Below are 23,899 nucleotides of genomic sequence, written 5' to 3'. Positions count from 1 at the left end.
GCATAATTGCTTGCTGAATTTATCAGTAAACAACAGATATGCCGACATCAGCAGAGACGTTTGCCGAGATTTCGGAATATGCGCTAGCTGTTGCCGAGATTACGCACGACAGCTGTCATTTATTGCCGCGTTACATTTTTGCTTCGCATTGTGCGATTATTTTCTAATGAAATTCTCGAGTGAAAAAATAAATAATCTTCGAAGAACCGTGGAACCACTTGCAAGTAAAAATATTGACATGTTTCGCTTTATAAAAAGCGACTTTATCAGAGCACTCGCGATTATAAGGCAAAAACACCCAACACGGGGCTCAAAGCGTCCTCGAGACAAAACTTTGGGGGATAAGCGAAAAAATAACCCAATGCATGGAATAATTCAATAGATCAAAGTAAGTTTATTTTTTAAACAATACCGTATATGCATCATTAAATATTGAACATTTTTGTAAGCCAAAAATCAATATATATTTTTATTTTCATATTTCCAGCTCGACTCAAGGTGGTCGCATCTGGAAACGCCGCTTTTTGTTATGCTACATGTTTTCAGGTAGAGGCTTTAAGCACTACTGGCAACAAATTTGTAAGCCTCCTTTAAATGTTAATAAAATAAATTTTTGATCCTGAATGACGTGTTTATAAAGTTGAGAAATTACAAACAAATTTAATTGACTAGATTTTTAATTACTGATGATTCGGTAATTTATTTTTTCATTTTTTCGTTTTATTGGATTGCCGAATATTCAGTGAACGTTTCACTGAGCAAACAGTAAATCTTATGCTGACGATTTCGGCAATATTTGACGTTTGTCAAATTTTAGGGTGCCGAGACGCTCAGTAATTTTATTTTTGCCGAGATGATTGCTGATTACTCGGCTGTGCGAATCTCGGCATTTTTTTGCCGAGACTCAGCTAAAAAATTTAAGTGTGTAAAGTCAGAAAATTCTTATCAAAATAGAATCACCATCATCATCAAATTCAAACAAACTCCTAGCACTAAATGAAACAGTTAGCCTACTGCCGAACTTCCCGCCAAAGCACCATTGGTTATTTATGGAATTATAATTCAAATTAAGTACCAATTCCCGCCGGTTAGAAGTTAAGAGACGACAGAATCTTGTTAATGTGTAAGCTGCAAACGTCCGGAAGGGAAGAGTTAGATACAAGAAACGTTATTAGCACACATCCCGTCACATGGAACCACCATCAAAAATCAGAATCACGCGCAAAACCACGCCACCGAAGCGGACGTGGTACAGCGGAACTTACCTTATCTGCTGCTGCAGTTCCTCGTAGTTGACGTAGTGCGAATAACGGTGATTGAACACGTCCGTATGGTGAATCGACGTTGGCATACTGCCGTTCTGGTGCGGAGGTGGTGGCGGCGGTTGATACAGGGGCGGTTGACTTACTACCACACCGGAGCTGGCCGATCGTTCGATCGAATTAGTCGATTTTGTGGGTTGATTGTTGGCACCACCACCACCGCCACCGCCAGCAGCCGAACCAATTCCATTCGGTAGACCTGCGATGGACGCTGGGCCATTTGAATGCACAGGTTTCGAACTGGTGTTTTTGACGGTTAACGTTTGAGATTTCTGCTGGGCACTGATACCGTTACTCGTCGGTGCGTCACCCCAGCTGGCCGTATAATCCGCCGGAACATTATCACTGATGGGGGCTATTCCATCCTTACGATGTTTACCGAATCTAAACATATGACCGATACCTCGGAATAAACCATTCTTCTTGTGACGGATTTTGTTTTTCCCGTCGTTCAGCGATGACTGGAATGGACTTCCCCGTGAGACGAAACCACCCGAATCAACGTCCGGAGCTGCATCTTCCAGTAGCCAATGTTTTTTAGCTTCTAAAAAAATTAACACACACATGAATTCCAACAAACAGCTTAGATGCCGTTAAACTACTTACGCGTTTCCGGTGGCCTTTCCACGGCAGCCCTCAAAATTTCCTCTCGCCCACGGCCACGGGGTGTTCGCAGTGCCGTCGGTCCCCGTGGTTCGTCAGCCATCTGAATCTCCTGCACCATCGTTTGCAGTGATTCCAAGCTGGAAGATTTTTTCATTCCAAGCGAAGGGCCCAACTCTCCCAACCGATCCAAAGCTTCGGCCCGTAGATCCGATTTTGCCTTTAAACTATTCATTCGACCCATCTGGGTAACGGATTCAACCGATCCCGATCCGACACCACCGTTGCCAATTTTTTTATCCCGTTCCCGTTCCTCGCGAAGTTTCTTGTTTCGCTGGTAGGTTCCAGTTTCCCGTGCGTCCAGTGCGGCATGATGTTTCTCGGACATCGAGCGCCTTCCGATGGCATCCCTACTGAAGGCATCCGCCGCCGGTGGGTTAGTATCGAGCGAAAGTTGACTGGCATACGTGACGTCCCCGTTCGGAGTGGACGTAGAATTGGTCTCATCCGAGGGCCGTGCCAAGTGGAAGGTTCTGAAAATATAGAACAAAAAAATGTTTGTTCAATTTGTTCAACGTCGGGACAATTGCGATGACTCACGGAGACGTTGGTTCCGGGTCCTCTTCGATCAACACTGCGTGGCTACCGTTGAGATTCGCTGCCGGACTCCAATTGTCGTTGGTGGCCATGTAGTAGCTTTCGTTGCGCAGCCCGTGACTCGACAGTGGCGAGGGTCTTTGGTTACTCGGACTACCGCTGGCACTTGAGGGATTGTTGAGGCTACTACTGCTGTTGCCACCGCCGCCAATACCACCACCGGTTAACCGATCGAGCACCGGGTTACTGTAGCGTTTTTGTGGCTGCTGTTTTTCACCGGACGGTTGTTGTTGTTGCTTATCCGGACTAAGGTAAATAACAGTCGCTCCGGATTGATCACTGGAGTTGGAATTATCGATTGTTTCCAGCAGCTCACCCGTACTGACCGGGCGACCTATTCGACGAGCCACGGTAAGGATAATTTTACCCGGATGGTTACTTCCACCTGTCGCCAAATAAATGATCAATATAACCGAATTCCGAATTCAACTCATCAAGCGGTTACTTACCCGTTTGGATCGCTCGTCTCAGCGTGTCCATCGCTTCCGCATTGGATTGACCGAGTAGCGACACTCCGTTCACGCTGAGCAATTGATCGTTCATTTTCAGTCGTCCATCCCGACTGGCAGCACCACCATGGAGGACACTTTTCACGAAAATACCCAAATCACCGTCGTGTTTACCACTTCCATTGCTACCGCTGCTGCTATTTCCGGAGCCGGTTTTCCCCTTCACACTAACCCCCAGCCCAGCCTTTTCCGTATCGTGCACCGGAATGTGCAACGTTAGAATTTCACGATTTTTCCACTGGAATCCGGCCGGGGCATTCGCAGCTGACTGCTGCTGTTGTTGTTGAGAATGTTCGTGGAACAGTTCGGACATTTGATTGGTGGACACGGATTTCAGTATCGACGCCAGGGGTTTCTTCTGCACCGGGGGCATTCCGGACGATGGACTAACACCGTTAGTCTGACTGGTTGGGTTGAGCTTTGAACTACTGGCCGATCGAGTGTGGGGACCACCGGAATCGTGTGTGTCCAGCAGTTCTTCCGACTTGGCACGCGTGCCCTGTTTGAGCGTCGATTTGGGTAGCACCGGAGGCGGTGGTTTTGGTGGTGTGTTCTTCTGTTCGCTTTCCACTCCGCAACCCTGGAGAAAAAAGAGTGATATAATACAAGATTCTTAACACTCCGAAGTTACGCGGACTACCACCAAGGGTACCATGAAAAGTGGGAACGCGAATTTTCACCGACTATATCTCATCTAGTTTTCGATCGATTCCAAAAGTTTCATCACCATTAGGAAGGTGAATTCATCAAGAATCAATAAACCTAAGGGTTACGGAATACATAGTTGTCTAGTTCTCAAGAAAAAAAAAAATTGGAACGCTTACTTTGACTAACCATATCTCAGCCGTTCGTAGTCCGATTTTCATTATTTTTGTGATCATTTGACAGATAAAAGTTGTACGCGGATGAAGAAAAGTTCCACAGATGGATCTTGACACATTTGGGAATCGACAATTCGACGGGAATCGGAATAAAACCAAAGAAATGTAACCGCCTTGAACGCAAGGAAGTTTGTTTCATGTGACAAAGTCCTAATGGATCTAAGATCAAGTTAAAAAATCGAAGATTGAGACATTCGGCGAAATGGCTTTCGACGAAATGACTTTAATCCACTTTAGCCTATAGTTCCGAAAGCGGAATACACGCCCGGATGTAATTAAACAGCAACCGAAGAGACTACAGGAACTTTCATTCGAGCCTAAGTTCGTGGACATCTTTTGAATGACGATTTAAATGTTTTGACAATTATCGCCCTATAATTTCGAAACCAGAAGTCGGATCTGGATGAAATTTCACACTATATTTTAAGACAATGAGAGCTTTAATTAGGAAATGTGATTCAACCGTTGCTGAGAAATCGAAGTGCGTTCCGTTTTTGGATCTTTTATTCACTATTATCGGTACTTTTGGAAGCGGAAACCGAGAACTAGTAGTCCCAAAGTAGTTTTATAGATTCGCTAACTAACAAGATCTGAAAACTAGATAAATATAGCAGTATGTTTTATAAAAATGTGCATCTCGTTTGACTATCGCTTGTGAAAATATACTCATAAAATTGAAAATTTTCACTAATCGCACTGTAATACCGGAACCGAAAGTCGGATCTGCATCAACTTTTAGTCCGTTTAGTTGCTTCTTAATTTAAAAAAATCGGGTAGATTGGAACTGGAAGTCAGATCGGCATAAAATTTAATAGCAATCTACAGGACCATGAGAACTTTCATTTGAAGGTGAAGGGGGAAGTGCGATATTTAGCGATTAAAATCGACGAATTTGTTATTTTGAAAATAAAAAAGTGCTTTACCCACCTAGCAGTGAGATGATACCTTTTTTATATCGATTCGCATGATTTCTCTTCCTTGTCTCTCGAAAATTGTTATAAGAAACAATGATTTTTTTTGTTTCGATCGTATAGGTTTTAACCTTAAAGTCGTTCGCCTCTTCGAGCCAGAACTATGGCTTATGTGCGAGGTTGGGAATCGAACCCAGGCAAACTGCAAGGCATCGACTAACCAATCATGTTATACTTGTCCTCCGTATAAAGTTTAGCACGTCACAGTTGTACAATTATGTTGCCAAAAGGGAACACCCTGGGTTTGCTCTCCAGACTACTGTATGCAATATTTCAATCACACAGAAATTATTGGATTGAAAATTGAGTCTAACTTTAATTCCAAGCGTCATTTCATCGTGCTTCGTTCAAAATCCCTACTGTTGACAAAAAATCGACTACACAAAAATATCGATATCCCCGTAGATAGTTTTTCAAAGTTTGAGTAAATTCTATACTATTTCATTATGTTTAAAAAAAAAATAGGTTAGAAGGTTTAAATACTAACAAATTTGAGCAAACTCTCCAGTGTTACCCCGTAAATTATGCACAGAGTGTTTTATAGTGTTAAAAAAACAAATAAAAGGGATCGGTGCAGTCGTTATGAAGCTATGAGGGAGACCGACTTTAAAAACTGTTTTAATCCACCTAGTGGTGTAATGATGCCTTTCTCATGTATATAATATTGTGGTATTCTATTCAAAAAATTTCTCTTCGATTTTTCAAACAAACCAAGAGATTAGTTGTGCATAACAAACAGAATAAAAACAGTGCGTAAGTCATCCTTAAGAAAACGAAGTGGGTTCACTATTATATGCACTTCCGGCACCGAAACCCGAGAACCGGTATAATCAAAGTTGGTTCGTACGGCCACCAACTAACATGACATACAAACTATACTAGTACGCACTCTAAATTACGATTTAAATGTTTGTTGCATCCGAAAATATGCAGTAATTTTTGGTAGGACCATCAGACCTTTCAATTGACCCTAAGATTGGGAATAACGGTTTGGAGTCCAGTTTATAATTTTTTTACGGTTTTTGTTCCGCCAGTTTAAGTGAAGGTGTACAATATTGAACACACTTTACCGTATAACTCCGGAACCGGAAGTCGGATCCTAGTTTGTCAAAATCGGTTCAGCCATCTCCGAGAAAACCTAGTGAGATTATTTGACACATACACACACACACACACAGACATTTCTCAGCTCGATGAACTGAGTCGAATGGTATATGACACTTGGTTGATTTTCACTGGTCGGTTTTTCAAGTGATTGCATAACCTTTCTATATGAGAAAGGCAAAACGTTAATTGGGGGGAAAACACTCCATCTCTTGTTTGATACAATATATACTGCCATACTAAATTTTATACACCTAAACCTCCGATTACGAATACTTTTTTTACGTTACCTCTTTTTACGTAACTCTTCTTATGAACCAAATCCCAAATAACGAATCTACTTCGTAAAAAGACGTTTTTGCATACAATGAAGATCATTTCCGTCTCATTTATATTCCATCCCAAGTAGCAAATGTAACTAATTGAAATTTCAAGAGGTTCTACAATTGTTTTAGATTTGTTTTTTATGTTAGATATGTCAAAAAAGATTTTTAAATATATTAAATTCGGTTGTGCAACTTATACCTGTTAAGTTTTACGATAATACCGAAAAAAATCACTATAGAACAATTTTGAGTATATCTAAAACAATTGTGCAGCAAAACACCAACTTGCCCACGTTGCACTAGTAGTTATAGAAGTTCTGCCAAAATTTTCACATTGTCATGTAAAAATGAAGTAACTAAAACAATTGTTCAACTTATCAAAATTTTTCCAAATGGCTGTCATAATTGTATCGGACTCAATATATGCCGAAATGGCTGTTTAACTCTTGTGAAGGAAAAAATAGTGAAATTATGTTCTCCGCAAGGCAAAAACTGATAAGCCGAATTGAAAACCTCGCAGTAAAAACTATTTTGCTGCCGAGTCCGCATTGTCTTGACTGAACTGAAATTTTAGGTCAGTGTGTGCAGTTTTCTTCATTTTTAGAAAAACAATTCGAAACTTGCAAATAAATTGTATCAGATTTATCTGCTTGAAATGGACGTAAAACTTGCCGACATGAGAATATTATCAAAAAAGTTTCAGAAATACAGCATTACATACGCAATGAAAACAAAAATCAAATCAGATCATTTGTATTCTGTCTTCATCTCGCGATAAAATGAACAGACCTGACATCACTTTTCAAAGATATTGAACGAAAAGTAGAATTCATCATAGTTACTCTCATAGTTATATATTAACGTTTGAGCAACTTGTTTTTGCAACTAAAGCTCATGGACTCACCAAAATAATATCTACAGTGCGTATCACAAATGTCGGGTTCACTAATATGAATGACTAAACTGTATTGTTGTTTAAGTCAATTAGTTTGATAAAAATAGAAACCACTGTTTTGATAAAAATAAAAACAAAAATTTCTGTTTTTAATATTTACATGTTTATATTGCCTTTTATTTAAGTAAAATAAATCATTACGTTGGGTGAACCATTTTCTTTTCAACACACTGTTACCTCGATGCCATATTGGAAAATATTGAAGAAAAATTCATTTAAAAATTTTTCAGAATAATTGAAACATCAATACGATTAAAATCGTCTGAAAAGGGGTATTAATGTTTGATAACTTTCTTACACATATTTAAAACACTCTCCCGATCATATTCATTGAAAAGAATAGATTTTTATTTTCACAAAAATTGATGTGCAATCATCAAAACACGTACATTCAAAGGCGCTTGAAAATTTCAGGCGTGCAAAGACATGTTTCACCATAAAAATGCAGTTCGTTGTCGATTTTCTATTTACTAAAACATAAAAGATAAATTCTACAATATGTAGTATTACCATTTATTTATGTGCAGAAAAATTTTAAAGTTCCATGTTTGTGTTACGGGCAGTTATATTGAAAATCAAATGTGAAACTTATTCATTAGAAATTATGTTTGCTATGTTTTTATAAACATCAATTCAATTCTTGTTTACATTACGTGAGTTTAACAATTGTTTTTTCGCTGATTTAATTGCTGCATTTATAATGGGATCGATGCATGAGTTTTTGAATCAGTTGCACAATAATTGTGAATAAATGTTCGTGACAACGGAAGAACTTAAAGATTGTTGCACAACACAGACAAATTGCGCTTTTTCCATAACACAACAGTTACTACAATAGCAATATGAACTAATTTGATAAATTGCACAATCTGCACGGAACCACCCGCGATCCCATTTCAACCAGAATATTAGTTGATTTTCTGAATTCGATTGGTTAAAATTTGGTACAACTAATCGATTGTTGTTTTAACTAAACTGTCATTTTTGTTTTTCGATTAGCAGAAACGATGGTTGAAACAACTAATTCAACTGTTTGAAAAAAAAAAATGCTGTCAATTAGTGAGGACACATACCTTTCAATTTCAACAAATATTTTAGTTGAAATAACTGGTGTTGTTATTGAAACAAAATTCTGTTAGTTGCAAAATAAATCGGTTTTATTTGTTTGTTTATTTTGAGATCAGTAAAGATCTAAATTCTAAAAAAAATACTTCTAATTCGATCGGAAATGATTGATGTAGAAAAACGTTTTTAATCAGCAAAAGTGCCCGGAGGGGCGAGTAAATTAGCGATATTATTAAATTTACCTAAAATGATGCCTTCAAACGGTTGAACTGAAGTTATGCACTGATAATTTTAGTCAATTTATATGAGCTTGGGTGCATCAACCGCTGGGAATTGGAATTTTGCGACGGCAATTCAAACGCGCCATTCAATCGCAACGCGTTCTGTGCGTTTGAAACCCTTCGCTCCTGTTACTTTTATAAATTAAATTCATGTCAAAAAGCGTTTTATTGCTAATGCATGAACATCATCATCGGTAACAAACAGCTGGAAGTAAAACAGTCTGCTGGAAGTAAATAATGATCGAATTTGAAGCATAAAATTTTTGCGCATACCTGAAAGATTGCGAGATGATCATTCATTAACATTTTCTAATTTGTCACCAAATCTTTTTCATCTCAAACGAGATTAACTTTATCACAACACCGCTGTTAGATAAACACTTGTTATCATAAAATTCTCAAATCGAATGAACACAATTTCACCAAACGCTTTAACCATCGATGTTGTTTTCATTGACACTTTGAAGCGACGCGAACAGATTTCAACTAAAAAAGTTGTTGATTTTGCATTGTGATTATTGTTTTGCTTTCAACTGTCTCCGGCATTTGACAGCATTCAAAACAACATATTTTTCAACTACTTGAATATATGCAAATCAAAAACCATATTGGTTGAATCAAAAAGAAATTAGTTAAATCAACTATCGCAAAAATCAAAAACTGCGATATCGCAATTTTATGATCGAAGGGTTCTCCGTGTGTAAAAAATACAGGATAGCAACTTAACGTGCTACTTGGGATGGAAACTACTACAAAATAGGTAAACGATGTTTAAGGTATTTTGGAAATCCAAGATGGCGACTTCCGGTTTATTGATATTCCTTGAAAACTCTTACAATATGAGTATTTTAGTAATAGATTTGATGTGTAATATGGATACTTCCGGATTATTTATATTCCCTGAAAAGTCTTAAAATATGGATATTTTCGGAACAGTTTAAATGTGTAGGTATCGGAAAACGATGTTTAGAATTATTTCGAAATCCAAGATGGCGTCTTCCGGTGTATTGGTGCTCCTTGAATATGGGTATTTTCGGAACGGATATGATGAATAGATATCGGAAAACGGTATTTGAGTGCCTTCCGAAATGATCTGTGCTCAAGTCTTGTTAAGACGCCTTGAGCAAACTTTTAATTTGATCAGTATCTAACGGGAAAACAGACTGCGAAAATGGCATGCGAATGCAACTATGTAATGAAAACCGCGAAAATGTTACCGCAGAGGTGGGGCTCGAACCCGTAGCTAACTCCTAACCGGGGAAATTCTATTTCTTCGCGGTTCGCCTTCGGCTCGTCAGTGCTTAAAGCAGTTCAAACTGAACTGCCATTTCGTGCCTAGCAGTTCAACTTAAACCGCTAAGCAGACGCCTAAGCAGTAATAAGCCGTCACTCGTTTACGCCTGAGTCGTCAGAAATAATATAGCACTTGTGCAATATTATTTGAGGGTTGCATAAGTAGTGCAAACTTTGCGTCTGCTAGGCGGTTTAAGTTGAACTGCTAGGCACGAGATGGCAGTTCAGTTTGAACTGCTTTAAGCACTGACGAGCCGAAGGCGAAACGCGAAGAAATAGAAACAAAATATGTGCTTTTTGCACAAACCAACAAAACCCCTAAATGTTATCTATTGTTGTTTCTAAGGCAGCAACCAAATTTTTTCTCCATAACATCTAAAATACGTTCAGTAATTTGTGATAAAAATTTCAGTAGCACAACTAACTCCAAATTAAAGTTTTTCTAAATCAGGGTGGCAAGTGAATTAGCGATTTCAATTTCCCGGTGCGCGAGACTAAAATTTCTCGTTTTTTTTTAACAGACTCAAATAGCCTATGTTCAGGTTTTTTAAAATATTTCTCTCATTCAAGCTTTAAGTCCAAAAACAAACATCGAGTGTTGAGAAAAAAGTATTGTTCGGTATCTCCTTGGAACTACGAATAAAAATCTCATTCACAGTTTGTCCAAACGTTCATCTTCTAAACTAACAGTACCTTCCAGCCCAATGTATTTCATCTTTATTTTGTCTTTTGTTTCGACAGTAACTTCGATGCAACAATAATATTAAAACAAGAAACCTATCTGGCCAACGGTGATGAAAGTGATCAGTCTGAAACTTTGTATGTTTCTTCGAAAATAATATGAGTACAACAAATTATATTTTGTAGCAAACAGATCCAATAATAGTGAGTGCTTTTTGAATGTGTTCAACAATCATTCCTCAAACTAGCAAAGCAAAGCCTTGGTATTACATTCCTGTAGTGGAATTTGACCTTCTGTTTCAACAGACTTCGCAGCCGATTCAGAGTGTACAGAACCATTGCATGGCTGGTGCTACGATCCTACTGACACTACGAATCCTTCCATGTCGGGGCTCGAACATACGACAACTGGTTTGTAAGACCAGTGTCCTATGCATTGGTATCCTCAAAACCAGCAAACGTTCCGAAAGACGCAACTTATTTGTATACATACTCAAAGAACTCGATTACTTTCAGAGAAGAAGAATAGAGAGCTATCATTCTTCAATAAAGAACTCCAGTTCACTGAATCTTCGAGGAGAACTAGTTCTCTTGGACCGTTCGCGGGCTGACCATCTCTAGTGTATTCCAATACTTTTTAGCCTGGTATAGTCTGGAAAAAGTATAAAGGTAAAAATTAAAAATTAATGAACTAAAGCACAACACTCCTCCCGCAAACCCGATTCCTTCTAACAACCAGTGGCGTCTCGTGACAAAATTTACGGGTTGTGCACTGCTTATATGGTATGATATCAGAACCGTTTCGACGTTGCAACTGAGACAGCAATTTGTTTTCAACTGGCATAAGCATAAGCCACTGAAGTCTCTCCTGAATGTGTGCATACAAGTTCTCACAGAGCCTATTCGAGGTGCACATGAGGACGAGACGCCACTGCTAATAACATATACGATATTCTTTCAGAGTGGGGTTTTGGCGAGAGAACAAAATCCTTCTAGAATTCTTAAAATGTACGCTTGTCACTTTGGAAAAACAACAATAATCTATGCCTCTAGTGACTGAGATGATCTAAATTGTATTCTCCTATCATCGACAATCTTCGACTGATCCTTCGTCGACATCAATATTCGGATCATAGCTGATAATCTTCGAAAAACATTAAACATAGATTCACTGAACAGGCTCTTACGAACTCTGAAAAACTAATTTCAGCTGTCAAAGAAGGAAATCAAATACATTACTGAGACAAATTTCGGTGAAATTAGGGGAATCATTAGCTGGCAACTAAAAACACGGCTCCTAAGAATGCTTAAAAATTTGTTTAAACATGTTACTTTTACCATTATGCATTCTTATTCTGAAATTTGAAGACAAATACTAAAAAATGTCCTAAGTGCAAATGACAGTTCCTCTTTCTTTACTCTTTCTTTCGATTATTACGGTCCTATCGGCATATCCTTCTATCTTACACTTTGCAGAGAATAACGACTGGAACTATCAACATTCGATCTGCTGTTGAAAAAATGTTGGAAAATACAGGAATACGCCGTAATAATTGAAAGAGAAAATAAACAAAGAGAAACTGTCATTTGCACTTGGAATCTTTTATAATATTGGTCGAGATTTAATAGAAATCCAGCAGAAGCATCCAAATTATCCTTATTTTTCAGTATGAGCATTCATTGTGTTGTTATTGATGACATCAAAGAAAGTTCTTATTGATTTGAAATTGCTGTCAAACCCATACAAAACGTTCCATTTGTTGTATTAGGAAAATCATGATGCTGACAATCGTCACTATCATTCGGACTAGTAATTTTTTCCGGATTTGCACTAAAATTCCCGTCATTTTCCCGGTAAAACCAAATTCCCGACTTTTTCCCGGTTTTTCCGATTTTCCCGGTCACTTACCACTCTGCTAAATGTTTGGTATGAACGAGCATTAAGGTGAAATTCAGTGTCAAAATAAGGTGCGCAAAATCGACATAATTTTGGCAATATAATTTCTTTACCAATAAATTTAGAAATATTTAACCTCAGCACGTATAGCTACGCCGTTTTAGTATTTCCGTAGTAAACTGTTGAAAAATCTGTTTGAATCGACCTATGCTTTCACAACGTGCCAAAATGATCATATTGATTCCTCTAACACGGCCGACAGTTTAAGCCGTTGCTTCACACCTAGCATTGCATTCAGTAGCAGTTCTGCTTCGGTCGGCTTTATGTTATGTATGAAAAATACCGCACAGTACGAACTTTGGTACAAAACCGGAATCTATAAATATGTTCTCTGTCACATTTTTCTGCTCAGTTAATGCCTGGCTTCGTGCAGAGCGGATGGATGAAATATTTGCTTTGTCATCCTGTTCAGTCAACTGTTCGGTTTGCAGTATGCGGGTATGCCAAATATTGTTCATTAAACAAATGATTGGGGCTCAAGAAACTCAAGTTTTACCCCGGGCGTACATTTTTCTAGGCCACTGCTTCCTTACAATATTGATATATTAAGAATGTATGACGGATATGACCAACAAATGTCAAAAAGTATTATTTAAAAAAAATCAAATCCAAGATGGTGTCTTTATCGATTGTCAAATAGGATTGGCAATTTATGTTTTTGAGCATTCTAAGAACCAAGATAATGATCTCCCATTTGCTGATATTCTTTAAAAATTTACCCAAATTTTGATAAATATTATATACCACCCTTTGATTTCTTGAATAAAATGTAGGAACTGATCCGCATTTCCAAGTTCGGAAATCGGACTCCTAACGAATGAGATACGGTTAGTCAATGTAAGCGTTTCCATTTTTTTCAAGACTGGTTAGCATTTTTCTGATTTTTCTAAGGTTATTTAATTCTCAACGGATTCACCTTTCTAATGATGATAAAACTAGTTGAGATATAGTCAGTCAAAATACGCGTTCCCATTTTTTTTTGGCATTCGGGCTGTTAATGTGTAGATTTTAAAAAATAATTTCAAAACTTACAATCTCTCTCTCCTCTACCTCAGCAATTTCCTGCTGTCGTGAAACAACAATCACAACGGTCGCTCCATACTCCGTGGCCCGAAGGATCGACACCACCTCGCTCTGAGATTTGCCCGTCATCGGAACACCGTCCACCTCTAGCAGTCTATCCCCGGGCTTCAGTCTGCCGTCCTCGACGGCGGCACCTTTCGACAGTATATTTTTAATATAAATCGGACACTGCCGGCCCGCCTGATTGTCCCGGGTGGTAACCGAAAATCCCAACCCGTTGATTCCCTTCTTAAGCGAAATCTCGATTCGTTTTCCTGGTTTTCGTGTGTTCGCCGTCTGTAAGCTGATTCCGGACGGAGCGCCCGGAATCTTCCTGGTGGGAGAAACCGTTGCCACTTTGGCACCCGTCGTTGTCGGTTTTTCCTCCGCTTCGATCATCTGCGAGACTCGGTTGTCACGCTTGTGTTTGGCTCCTACCGCCGCCCGGATTACCCTTAACCGCAGCTCCGGTGATGAAAGACTCTTCTTGAGATGTTCCTGCACGGAACTCTCCGAGAGACCAATCAGTTTGATGTTGTTGATTTCTAGAATCCGGTCACCGCGTCGTACCCGGCCCTTATCGGCTCGGCCACCCGGTTCCACGCTCTGCACCAGCAGTCCTCCATTGTCCGGGTCTGGAATTGCCGTTAGACCCAGGGGACCACCGTTTTCGTTCACCACCAGAAGCATTTCGCTGTTGTGTAAGAATAAAAACAATAAACAATGATCCCTAAAATCAGATCAGAAACTTACCCATCTTTCTCACGGATCGATTCGTAGAAGGAGGCATTCGCCTGCCCCAGCGGTTCCTTCCGCTTGGATTCCCGCGGTAGAGATTTCGAGTTGAAGCTACTGTTCGCACTGGTACCGTTGTACGGGGTGACATTGGCTGCCGCACGTTCGGCCGCATCAATCCAACGGTAGCCATTGGCAGCTTCGGCCCCAAGGAACTGCATCGAAAGTCGGCCCGATCGGGAAAACTGCTGCGGCAGACTGTCGTGAGATTCTTCCTCTGGCAGTACGTTCCACTCGGGGGCCATGTAGGGAACCCCGTTGGAAGGTGACAGCAATCTTTCCGGTGGATCTGTGTCAATACGGCAGACCGGTGCAGCCGACCACCGTTTCGTGTCCTGATGGCCATTCGGGCTAACATTATACAGCGGACTTCGTTGATCGGTCACACCGAGTTGATGCAGCGACGGTTCACTGCCACGTCGGACTTGCAAACCAAGACCGCCCGGGGGTTGTTCATTCGAGGTAACCTCAATGTGAGGGGTCGAACTTTCCGGTCCGTACTTTCCCGGTTCGGAACGAAATATATCTGGACTGCCGGTTCCAACCGAACTGCCACTAGCACCATCTCCACCACCCTGGGGAACTCCCGGATCCGGTCCACCCGGGCAATCTTCGTAGCTGGCGATAATCTCCTCCCGGTCATCGGCCACATCACTTACATGATCATCCGGATCCAGTATGCCGGACTGTGACTGCAAATGGTGCACTGCAACCCACGAGTCGGGATTCTGTTCGGATGGAGAGAGAAAGGAAAATAGAATAATCAATTAATTTTTTCTCTTGATTCACTTTCGATCGATGTTCGCCGGCCTAGGCTGTAATTGGAGCAGAAATTGCAATCAACGCTAGGCTGAAGCGAGCGCAATTCGGAGTGGGCACCGTTCAACATATTTCCCACTGAACTAGATGTTGGTGAGCGGATTTTTTTTTGCGCAACATGAAAGAAAAGCACAACGAAATTATCGCAGCCAGCCAGGAAGGCACACGTTTCCATGGTTACCCTTTTTTTTTCTCTCGAATCACCAATAATTGATTGGTTGATTAAATATTTATCGGGATTTGCGTGAAAACCAAAACCAAAAAAAAAAAAAAACTCCGACCGTTTGTCGGGATCATTGAAACATTACTGATAACTGTTATGCAATTACGTTGCTCATTCTCGGACCAGTTTTGGAATGGTTTTTACCAGATTCTCATTAGCCGGCGGCTCGTGGCTCGTGCCACAACCGACAGATAGCGGATCGGATCGGAGCGGAATTGCATTGCATTGATTACTAAAACCAAAAAAAAAAACACCATTCCAAGAAAGTACGTGGAGTCGCCTGCAGTAACAAGTAATGACAACAACAAACAAGATAATTGTTCGTTCTCGGGCCGGAGTCGGATACGAGATAAGATAAGAATGATGATTTTTTTTTCTTTCTCTAATTTGATTGTTTGCCGGGTTGGTCGTTACTAAATAAGCACCGCAAAGTGCCACAATGTGAACGTGATTTATTTATCTTTATTGCATTTTAGACTGGCTAACAGCAGAGCAGAGTGCTGTCATGTTTTCTGTTTGTTTCTGCTATCGTCACTCCATCATCGGAGCGCTTTTGTTGTTTTGTCGAGTGATCGGAATGGGAATGCGACAAGAAAGCGGTATTATTTCACCTCAATTACGAGTGGGCTAATTTCAATAATCGCTTCTGAAAACGTGAAAAAAAGCATGGACCAATAGATCGAGCCAGTTCTGCAATTTCACACATGTTTCAAATGTACTTATTTCGGTGGTAATTTTAAGTACAATTCATAGTTTCCCAAAGCGCTCTTGAAATCTTCTGGCCTACGGGATAAATATCTGAATATTTGAGTCAATTTTATATATGAGGAGTGTATCGAAAATAAGCTATCCACATACATTTGTGTTGTACGCATGTATTTATGATGGTTTTTTTAATGCTCAGATCACAGCATGCTGTGCGTTTGGCTGTCAGCTTTCGTTTGGTTATTTGTTTGTGCGATTGAAATTCTGCGTTTTCAAAATGTCGCGTATTGAAAAGGAAGTGAAAATTAGGGTTCTGGACACATGGCTAAGAAGGGTATTACTATGCGAAAATTTGCGAAGCGGTTTGGAATTCATCATGCCAGTGTTGAAACCATCATTAATAAGTGTGGGGAACACTATACTTTGGATGAGCTACCAGAAAGAGGTAGAAAACCCGGTTCTTCCAAGCCGAAACTAGACCAGAAAGTGGTATCTCTAATCATGAAGAACAATTCAATGTCAATACGTGATTTTCCAAAACAGCAGGAACGAGTGTCGGAATGATCCAGCGTATCAAGAGGCGAAATCACCTGAAGACCTACAAGAAGCAGAAAGTCTCCAAACAAAGTGTAGAACAAAAGAAGCGAGCAGCAACAAGGGCCCGGAAATCGTATTCACGTCTTTTGCAGTGTCCGGATGCATGCGTTTTGATGGACGATGAAGCTTATGTAAAGGAGGACTCAAAAACCCTTCCAGGTCCGCAATACTTTACTGTCGTCGTTGGGGAGGATGTGAGCAATGCGGACAGGTCGATTCGAGTGGAGAAATTCGGTCGAAAGGTACTGGTATGGCAAGCAATATGTTCCTGTGGTTTGAAGTCAACCATTTTTTACACTACCGGAACTATAAATGCAGAAATCTATCGATCTGAGTGTCTCCAGAAGAGATTGCTGCATTTGTATAAGAAGCATAGTACACCTCCACTGTTTTGGCCGGATTTAGCGTCGGCTCACTATGCCAAAGCCACTCTCAATTGGCTTGCGGAAAAGAGTATAAATTTCGTTGAGAAAAGTATCAATCCACCAAATTGCCCTAAGCTTCGACCCATCGATCGTTACTGGGCAATCGTGAAGAGGATCTTCAAGAAGACTGGTAAGGCAGCTGGGAACATGCAGTTCAAAGAAATTTGGGCTCAAGCGTCCAAAACAGGCGATGCAAAACTTGTCCGGAACTTGATGCAGAGCGTTCGATCAAAAGTTCGAAAATTCGTGAAGAAATAGCTTAAATTTCATCCAGTTTTCATTATGCTCAAGTTTAACCTCGTACAATAAAGGATCAATTTTTAGTTTGAATAAAATATCGTTTTTTATTATAATTTGAAAGAAAAATTTGTGGATAGCTTAGTTTCGATACACTCCTTAAATATAGATGTCCCTGTTTGATAATACATGGCGATAATAGTTAATTAACACATGGATCAATAAGTCCCGAGACTAAAACAGAGATGGCGCTCCTAGTAAACCAGTAACCACGTCTTTCTAGAGTACTAACCTTTGCTTGAAACGGGTCAAAATTTTAAGTCGATCCGACCAGAAACAGCTGAGTTATCGAGGTTGGAGTAAAGTCGTTTTGTAGTTTGTTTAAAAAATGGAAAAAACGAGTTTCGTATTTTGATAAAACATTGTTTTTTAATGGGTAAAAACACCGTGCCAGCGAATCAATGGATTGAAAAATGTTATCCGGACTCTTGTCCATCAAAAGCAACGATTTGTCGGTGGTTCGCCGAGTTTAAACGTGGTCGTACCGACACAAATGAGCGGAACACTCTGGTAGACCTGTGGAAGCCGTTACACCAGAAAATGTGAGTGAAGTGACAAAAATTATAATGAAAGATCGTAAAGTGAAGCTCCGTGAGATTGCTGAGATGACACAGATATCATATGGAAGTGTATTTACTATCCTTCATGAAAAATTGAGCAACGAGTCGATGATTCAGAAAGCAAAACAACAATGGCGAAATTGAACGAATTGGGCTTTGATCTGCTTCCCAACCTCCCATTCTCGCCAGATTTAGCCCCCAGTGACTACTGGTTCTTTGCTGATCTTAAAAAAATGCTCCAGGGAAAAAGATTTGGCTCAAATGAGGAGGTCATCGCTAAAACTGAAGCTTATTTTGAAACGAAAGATAATTTTTTTTATAAACATGGTATTGAAAAACTGGAAAAACGTTGGAACCATTGTATCACCCTAAAAGGTCGATGAATAAAAAAAAATTTTGCAAAAAAAATGTTGTTTCCATTGTTAGTCTCGGGACTTATTGATCCATGTGTTAATTCGATTACGAAGTCACAGTTATTCAACGTTTGCACCAAGGAGTTTTCAAGTGAGGTGATTTGCAAATATAAATTACTTACGGTTAGCTATTTTTTCGGATGATGTAGAATAAATAATTACGAAAACTGATGGGTCATAGAAAAATGACAACAATTTTTGGCTTAGTCTTATACCAAAATATTAGAAAGGCTCGCTTGTGGTCTCAAGTGGATACCTGGGATGAGTATTCACTCGCTACTAGTGACCTAACCCTCACATGCGGATTTCCTTTCAAAACATTCAATGTAAAATATCCTCTTCGTGAGGAATAGTTGTCTGGTTATTTGGAACGACAAATTGATGAACACATAGTTTGTTATACGGACGGTTCTCTGTTGGATGTTCGTGCTGGTGTCTACTGTCGTGAAATGAGACTAGAGCAGTCTCATTCACTTGGCAGACACTGTACCGTGTTCCAAGCAGAAATCTACGCAATCCTGTGTGGGATACAATCGGCACTTCAGCGGAAGCTGTGGTAAACGAATTTATTTTTGTTCCGACAGTAAGGCAGCTTTCAAGGCAATCAGTTCGAATGATTCACGGTCGAATCTATTGATGGAATATTGAATTCAAATTGAAGACCTCGGTTTTTCAAATGCTGTTTACTTCTTATGGGCACTCGGCCATTCTGGTATTACTGGAAATGAATGGGCTAATGAGTTGACTAGAGCTGTATCAACTGATTTCGTTGGTCCTGTTGAATAAAGCACAAGACACGTTCCAAACATGGCAGCTACTGGCGCACCTAGCAATCTTGCTCTCAAACAAATGCATTTTTACCAGATTGAAGTCTGAAAATGTCAAAATGTCTACTGCATTTTTCCAAGCATCATTTGCAGGCAAGAGCTCTGACTGTACATTGCAAACTCAACTATCACATGGCAAGTATTCAGCGTGCTGAATATTGTTCGTATGATTACGGTACTTCATATCCACCTGATATGTAACATTCACAGAACTACGTTTCCGGGTTTACTACACAATTAATTTCCACGTTCCTTTTATCATTTCCCATAAGAAAAATGATGAGAAGACATGGCAAGTCACAAATCTCCAGATATTTTGGGAAACGTGCCACCAGAGCCATTTTTTCTGATTCCTGATTGCTGACAATTTGAGCTTGATGTTATGAAATAGACTTGCAAACGAGAGAAAAATAATAGCCAATCAAAAAAAATTCAAAAACTCATCACATGATTACTTAGGAAAAAACACACTCTTGAAATTGAAAGTTTTACTCTACGCATCCTATCCCCGGATCTGGAAGTTGGATCTGAATAAAAATTGCAATATTCTTATGGCATCTGAAGACCTCTCAGTTAAATCTATGATGGTACAAATCGGTTGAGCCCCTTTTCGAGAAAAGTGACTGACATTGTTTTCACTTTTTGGTGCATATAACCCTGTGATTCCGAAACCGGAAGTCGGATCGAAACTTTGTACGAGCCCGCAAATTCTTCCATTTGAATCTATATTTGTGAAAACCGGTTAAACCATTTTCGAGAAAATGACAATATTTCACACACACACAATACATGAACTAAAAAACAAAATATCGATAGCAACAGCGCGACTCGAACCGTGTAACATTAAATCGCATAGCACGTCAGTTAATCGACTGAGCCACAGTAGCACATATTTTTTCAATGAATAGTTGGTACATATGAATCCATACAGCAGCACTTGGTATCCGAATGCAAATTATACTCGAAGCCTGTGAAATTCTGTACGAACGGAACATTGTGTCATTTCACATGTTGTTATGAATTGTATCATTAGTGGAATTATGTCACCTGTAAAATTTTATAATTTTTTTCAGTGTGTACGGCGGTTTTGCAGAATTGGTTTAGTTTCTTTGTTACGTTTCACTGCATTGAATAATAGCTCAGAAAAATCAACTAACTAGAATGGCGGAAGATGCGAGTTCCAGTTCCATTGCAGAGCTGTTTTTCGCAAATTTCCATTTCTGTCGTATCATTTATCATTTATATTTGAAGAAAAATGCTAAAAAATCCTACACTGAAAAAAATGGACTAAAAATTCAAAATTGATTTACAAAAAAAAAAAATTTTTGATTTTGATATTTAGTCCCAAGATTTCATGCATTGCAAGAAAAAAAGGCTTTTCTAACAACTATTTCTCGTCCAAACTGAATGTTTTGTTCAGTTTTTTTTATCGAAAGCTAAACTTAACTGAAGTAAATTATCATCCAAGATACTAATGAAACTTAATTTGTGAAAAAATATCACCGAATACCGTATTGCTAGTTGCCAGATATTTGCAGAGAGAATCAGTGCAGGAGAAGAGAATGCTTATATTAGAAAAACTTTTAGTCCCTTCAAAAATGTCTCTCCCGCAACATATGGAAGGTTGGCAGGGAAAATAATTGTCTACCTGGGGACATAATTTCATTGAATTCGAAAATTGTTTTGTTAACGTTGACGTCTACTTTGTTTTTCTAAATTTAATCTAAACTGTCTTTCGAACAAGGCTAGACTTTTTTCTACCAATTTTTTGTAAAAATATAGTCGAAAAATGACAAGTTCTACAAAAAATTGTTATGCTAATGATATTCACAAAATTAGTTAAATTTTCGAATGAAAATTCTGTAAAAAATTATCGATTCCTACACTGAAAAAAAGATCTTGAAATTTTGAAATCAAATTACGAAAAACACCATTCTTTATTTGAATGAAATTGTCCCCACATAGAAATTTAGGTTCCCTGTCAACCTTCCATATATAGCAAAAAGGGACATTTTTAAGGGAAAAAAGTGTTCCTACCAAAAACTTTTTCTTATCCAGCATACTCTTTGCTAATATCGGACAACTAGCAAAAGGGTATTCGGAGTAATTTTCTCACAAAATGAGTTTCATCGGAATCATGGATTATAAGTTTCAGTTAAGTTGCGATTTTCGATGAAAACTTCAGTTTGTTCAAGAAACAGTTTTGGTTAGAAAAACTTTTTTTTCCTTGAAAGTGCCCATCTAACAAAACAAATAATCACCTATTTTGCGAAACAGTTTTATCAAAATCGAAAATTGATTTTTTTTGTAAATCAATTTTAAATTTTTAAAGCCAATATTTTCCAGTGTACGACTGAATAAGGCTTTTTTCGGTATTTTTACCGATGTTATAAGGCGTTACATGCGTTACTTTTTTGTACGTTATAGGTGTTATAAGGCGTTACATGCGTTACTTTTCTAGAAGTTCTAGATGTTATAAGGCGTTACTTTCCTAGAAGTTATAGATGTTATGAGGCGTTACTTTTTGGTAAGTTATAAGTTTTCTAGAAGTTACAGATGTTATGAGGCGTTACATGCGTTACTTTTTTTAAACTATAGGTGCTACGAGGCGTTACATGCGTTACTTTTCTAGAAGTTACAGATGTTATGAGGCGTTACATGCGTTACTTTTTTTAAACTATAGGTGCTACGAGGCGTTACATGCGATACTTTTCTAGAAGTTCTAGATGTTATAAGGCGTTACTTTCCTAGAAGTTATAGATGTTATGAGGCGTTACTTTTTGGTAAGTTATAAGTTTTCTAGAAGTTACAGATGTTATGAGGCGTTACATGCGTTACTTTTTTTAAACTATAGGTGTTACGAGGCGTTACATGCGTTACTTTTCTAGAAGTTACAGATGTTATGAGGCGTTACATGCGTTACTTTTTTTAAACTATAGGTGTTACGAGGCGTTACATGCGTTACTTTTCTAGAAGTTACAGATGTTATGAGGCGTTACATGCGTTACTTTTTTGTAAGTTATAGATGTTATAAGGCGTTACATTCGTTACTTTTTTTGTAAGTTATAGGTGTTACGTAGCGTTACATGCGTTACTTTTCTAGAAGTTATAGATGTTATGAGGCGTTACATGCGTTACTTTTCTAGAAGTTATAGATGTTACGAGGCGTTACATGCGTTACTTTTCTAGAAGTTACAGATGTTATAAGGCGTTAAATGCGTTACTTTCTAGAAGTTATAGATGTTATGAGGCGTTGCATGCGTTACTTTTTTGTAAGTTATAGATGTTATAAGGCGTTACATGCGTTACTTTTTTGTAAGTTATAGATGTTACATAGCGTTACATGCGTTACATTTCTAGAAGTTATAGATGTTATGAGGCGTTACATGCGTTACTTTTCTAGAAGTTACCGATGTTATGAGGCGTTACATGCGTTATCTTTCTAGAAAAACACTGAAATAGAATCGGTTTAAATTTTCTAAAATTCGCGACACATCCTTACCGTTTTCCTGGGCAGATTGAGTGAGTAGGTTTTGTGCAGATACTGCTGACAGTGCGGGATGCCCTTCTGCTTCTGTGACACTCGGTACGTGTGCCGCCAACCGAAGATGCCGGTGATTTTATCAGCCAGTGCCGGACACTTCGGCGGCAGCTCGAACACGCTGGACTTCTTTTTCATCATACCGTCCGTTCGGGTTTCGGCTTACCCGTTCCGGAGTGTCCGGAAGTTGCGCAGTGTTTTCTCACACGCAATCGAGGAAAAGCACAACACTCTGCTTATTATGACACCACCATCACCAACAAACGGGGTTTTGATCGCATTAATTTTCACTGTATTGCTTGCTATTCTTCGTTTTTCAGTTTTTTTTCCTTCTGCTTAGTTAAACTTTCGTCACCCGTCGTGCAAAATAACTTCCTCAAATCACTGACCACAGAGAACCGAACCGGTTTTTTTTTTCTACGATATGTCTTTCGTCGGTGGTTGCAACCAATCAGCTGATTGTTCATGGAAGTAATTTCCGCAGGGTCCGTCGTCCCCAACAGTAACGGGAGCCTTTGTCGACAGAAAACATTTTCTTCGTTCACCAACGGAGTGATCACCGCGCACGCTTTTGTCGTTCCGAAGATCTACTGGGTGCTACGAATTGGCGAGAATTGGAAAGAAAGAGAACACAATCACATACCACAGCCCTCCTTTCAAATTTTGCGAATCGATCATCAACTCATGCAGGGGAGAAGGGGTCCGAAAGCAGGGCTGGCTGGCTGGTTGGGGTAACAGAAGAGATGAGATGAGGGAAAGTGATCGTTGCAATAGCCCGGTTTTCCTCGTGTTTGACGCAGGTAAGACTTTCCTCGCCCCGATACACAACCAAACCTCTGAAAAACCTCGGCACGGGCGGCCAGGCGGCAGATTAAATTACGATTGCGAAAAGCGGTGTTACCACGCCGTTCGTGTGTATGTGAACGAACATGTTTTTGCTTCATTAACTACTCTCATTGATTCGCGAGTGAGTTGAAAGGAATAGGAGAAGGATGGATGAGGAGGAGAAGGAGGAGACCAGTTCCGCTGC

General features: G+C 39.3%; 1 protein-coding gene across 10 annotated transcripts in view; it reads right to left on the bottom strand.

Annotated features, from left to right (window-relative positions):
* The window catches only part of LOC131426427 (partitioning defective 3 homolog), a 184,953-nt gene that overhangs the window by 46,101 nt on the left and 114,953 nt on the right, over nucleotides 1–23,899 (bottom strand). For 7 of the 10 annotated variants that reach the window (XR_009229096.1, XR_009229097.1, XM_058589139.1 and 4 more), the window contains exons 2-8: nucleotides 22,831–23,466; nucleotides 14,421–15,190; nucleotides 13,638–14,361; nucleotides 3,032–3,671; nucleotides 2,526–2,967; nucleotides 1,929–2,458; nucleotides 1,266–1,866 (exon numbers count right to left, since the gene is read on the bottom strand). Coding sequence is in view for 8 of the 10 variants with exons in the window: in XM_058589139.1 (XP_058445122.1) it covers nucleotides 1,266–1,866; nucleotides 1,929–2,458; nucleotides 2,526–2,967; nucleotides 3,032–3,671; nucleotides 13,638–14,361; nucleotides 14,421–15,190; nucleotides 22,831–23,010 (3,887 nt within the window). In the remaining 2 variants the exon portion in view is untranslated. Of the gene's footprint in view, nucleotides 1–1,075; nucleotides 1,129–1,265; nucleotides 1,867–1,928; nucleotides 2,459–2,525; nucleotides 2,968–3,031; nucleotides 3,672–13,637; nucleotides 14,362–14,420; nucleotides 15,191–22,830; nucleotides 23,467–23,899 lie in introns of all 10 variants that reach the window. The other 3 variants (XM_058589140.1, XM_058589141.1, XM_058589138.1) reach the window with 2 other exon arrangements.

This window comes from Malaya genurostris, chromosome 1 (genome assembly GCF_030247185.1).
Source record: "Malaya genurostris strain Urasoe2022 chromosome 1, Malgen_1.1, whole genome shotgun sequence".
Taxonomy (NCBI): Eukaryota; Metazoa; Arthropoda; class Insecta; order Diptera; family Culicidae; genus Malaya; species Malaya genurostris.
Note: the sequence above shows the minus strand (reverse complement) of the source record. Positions and strands in the feature narration are given on the sequence as shown.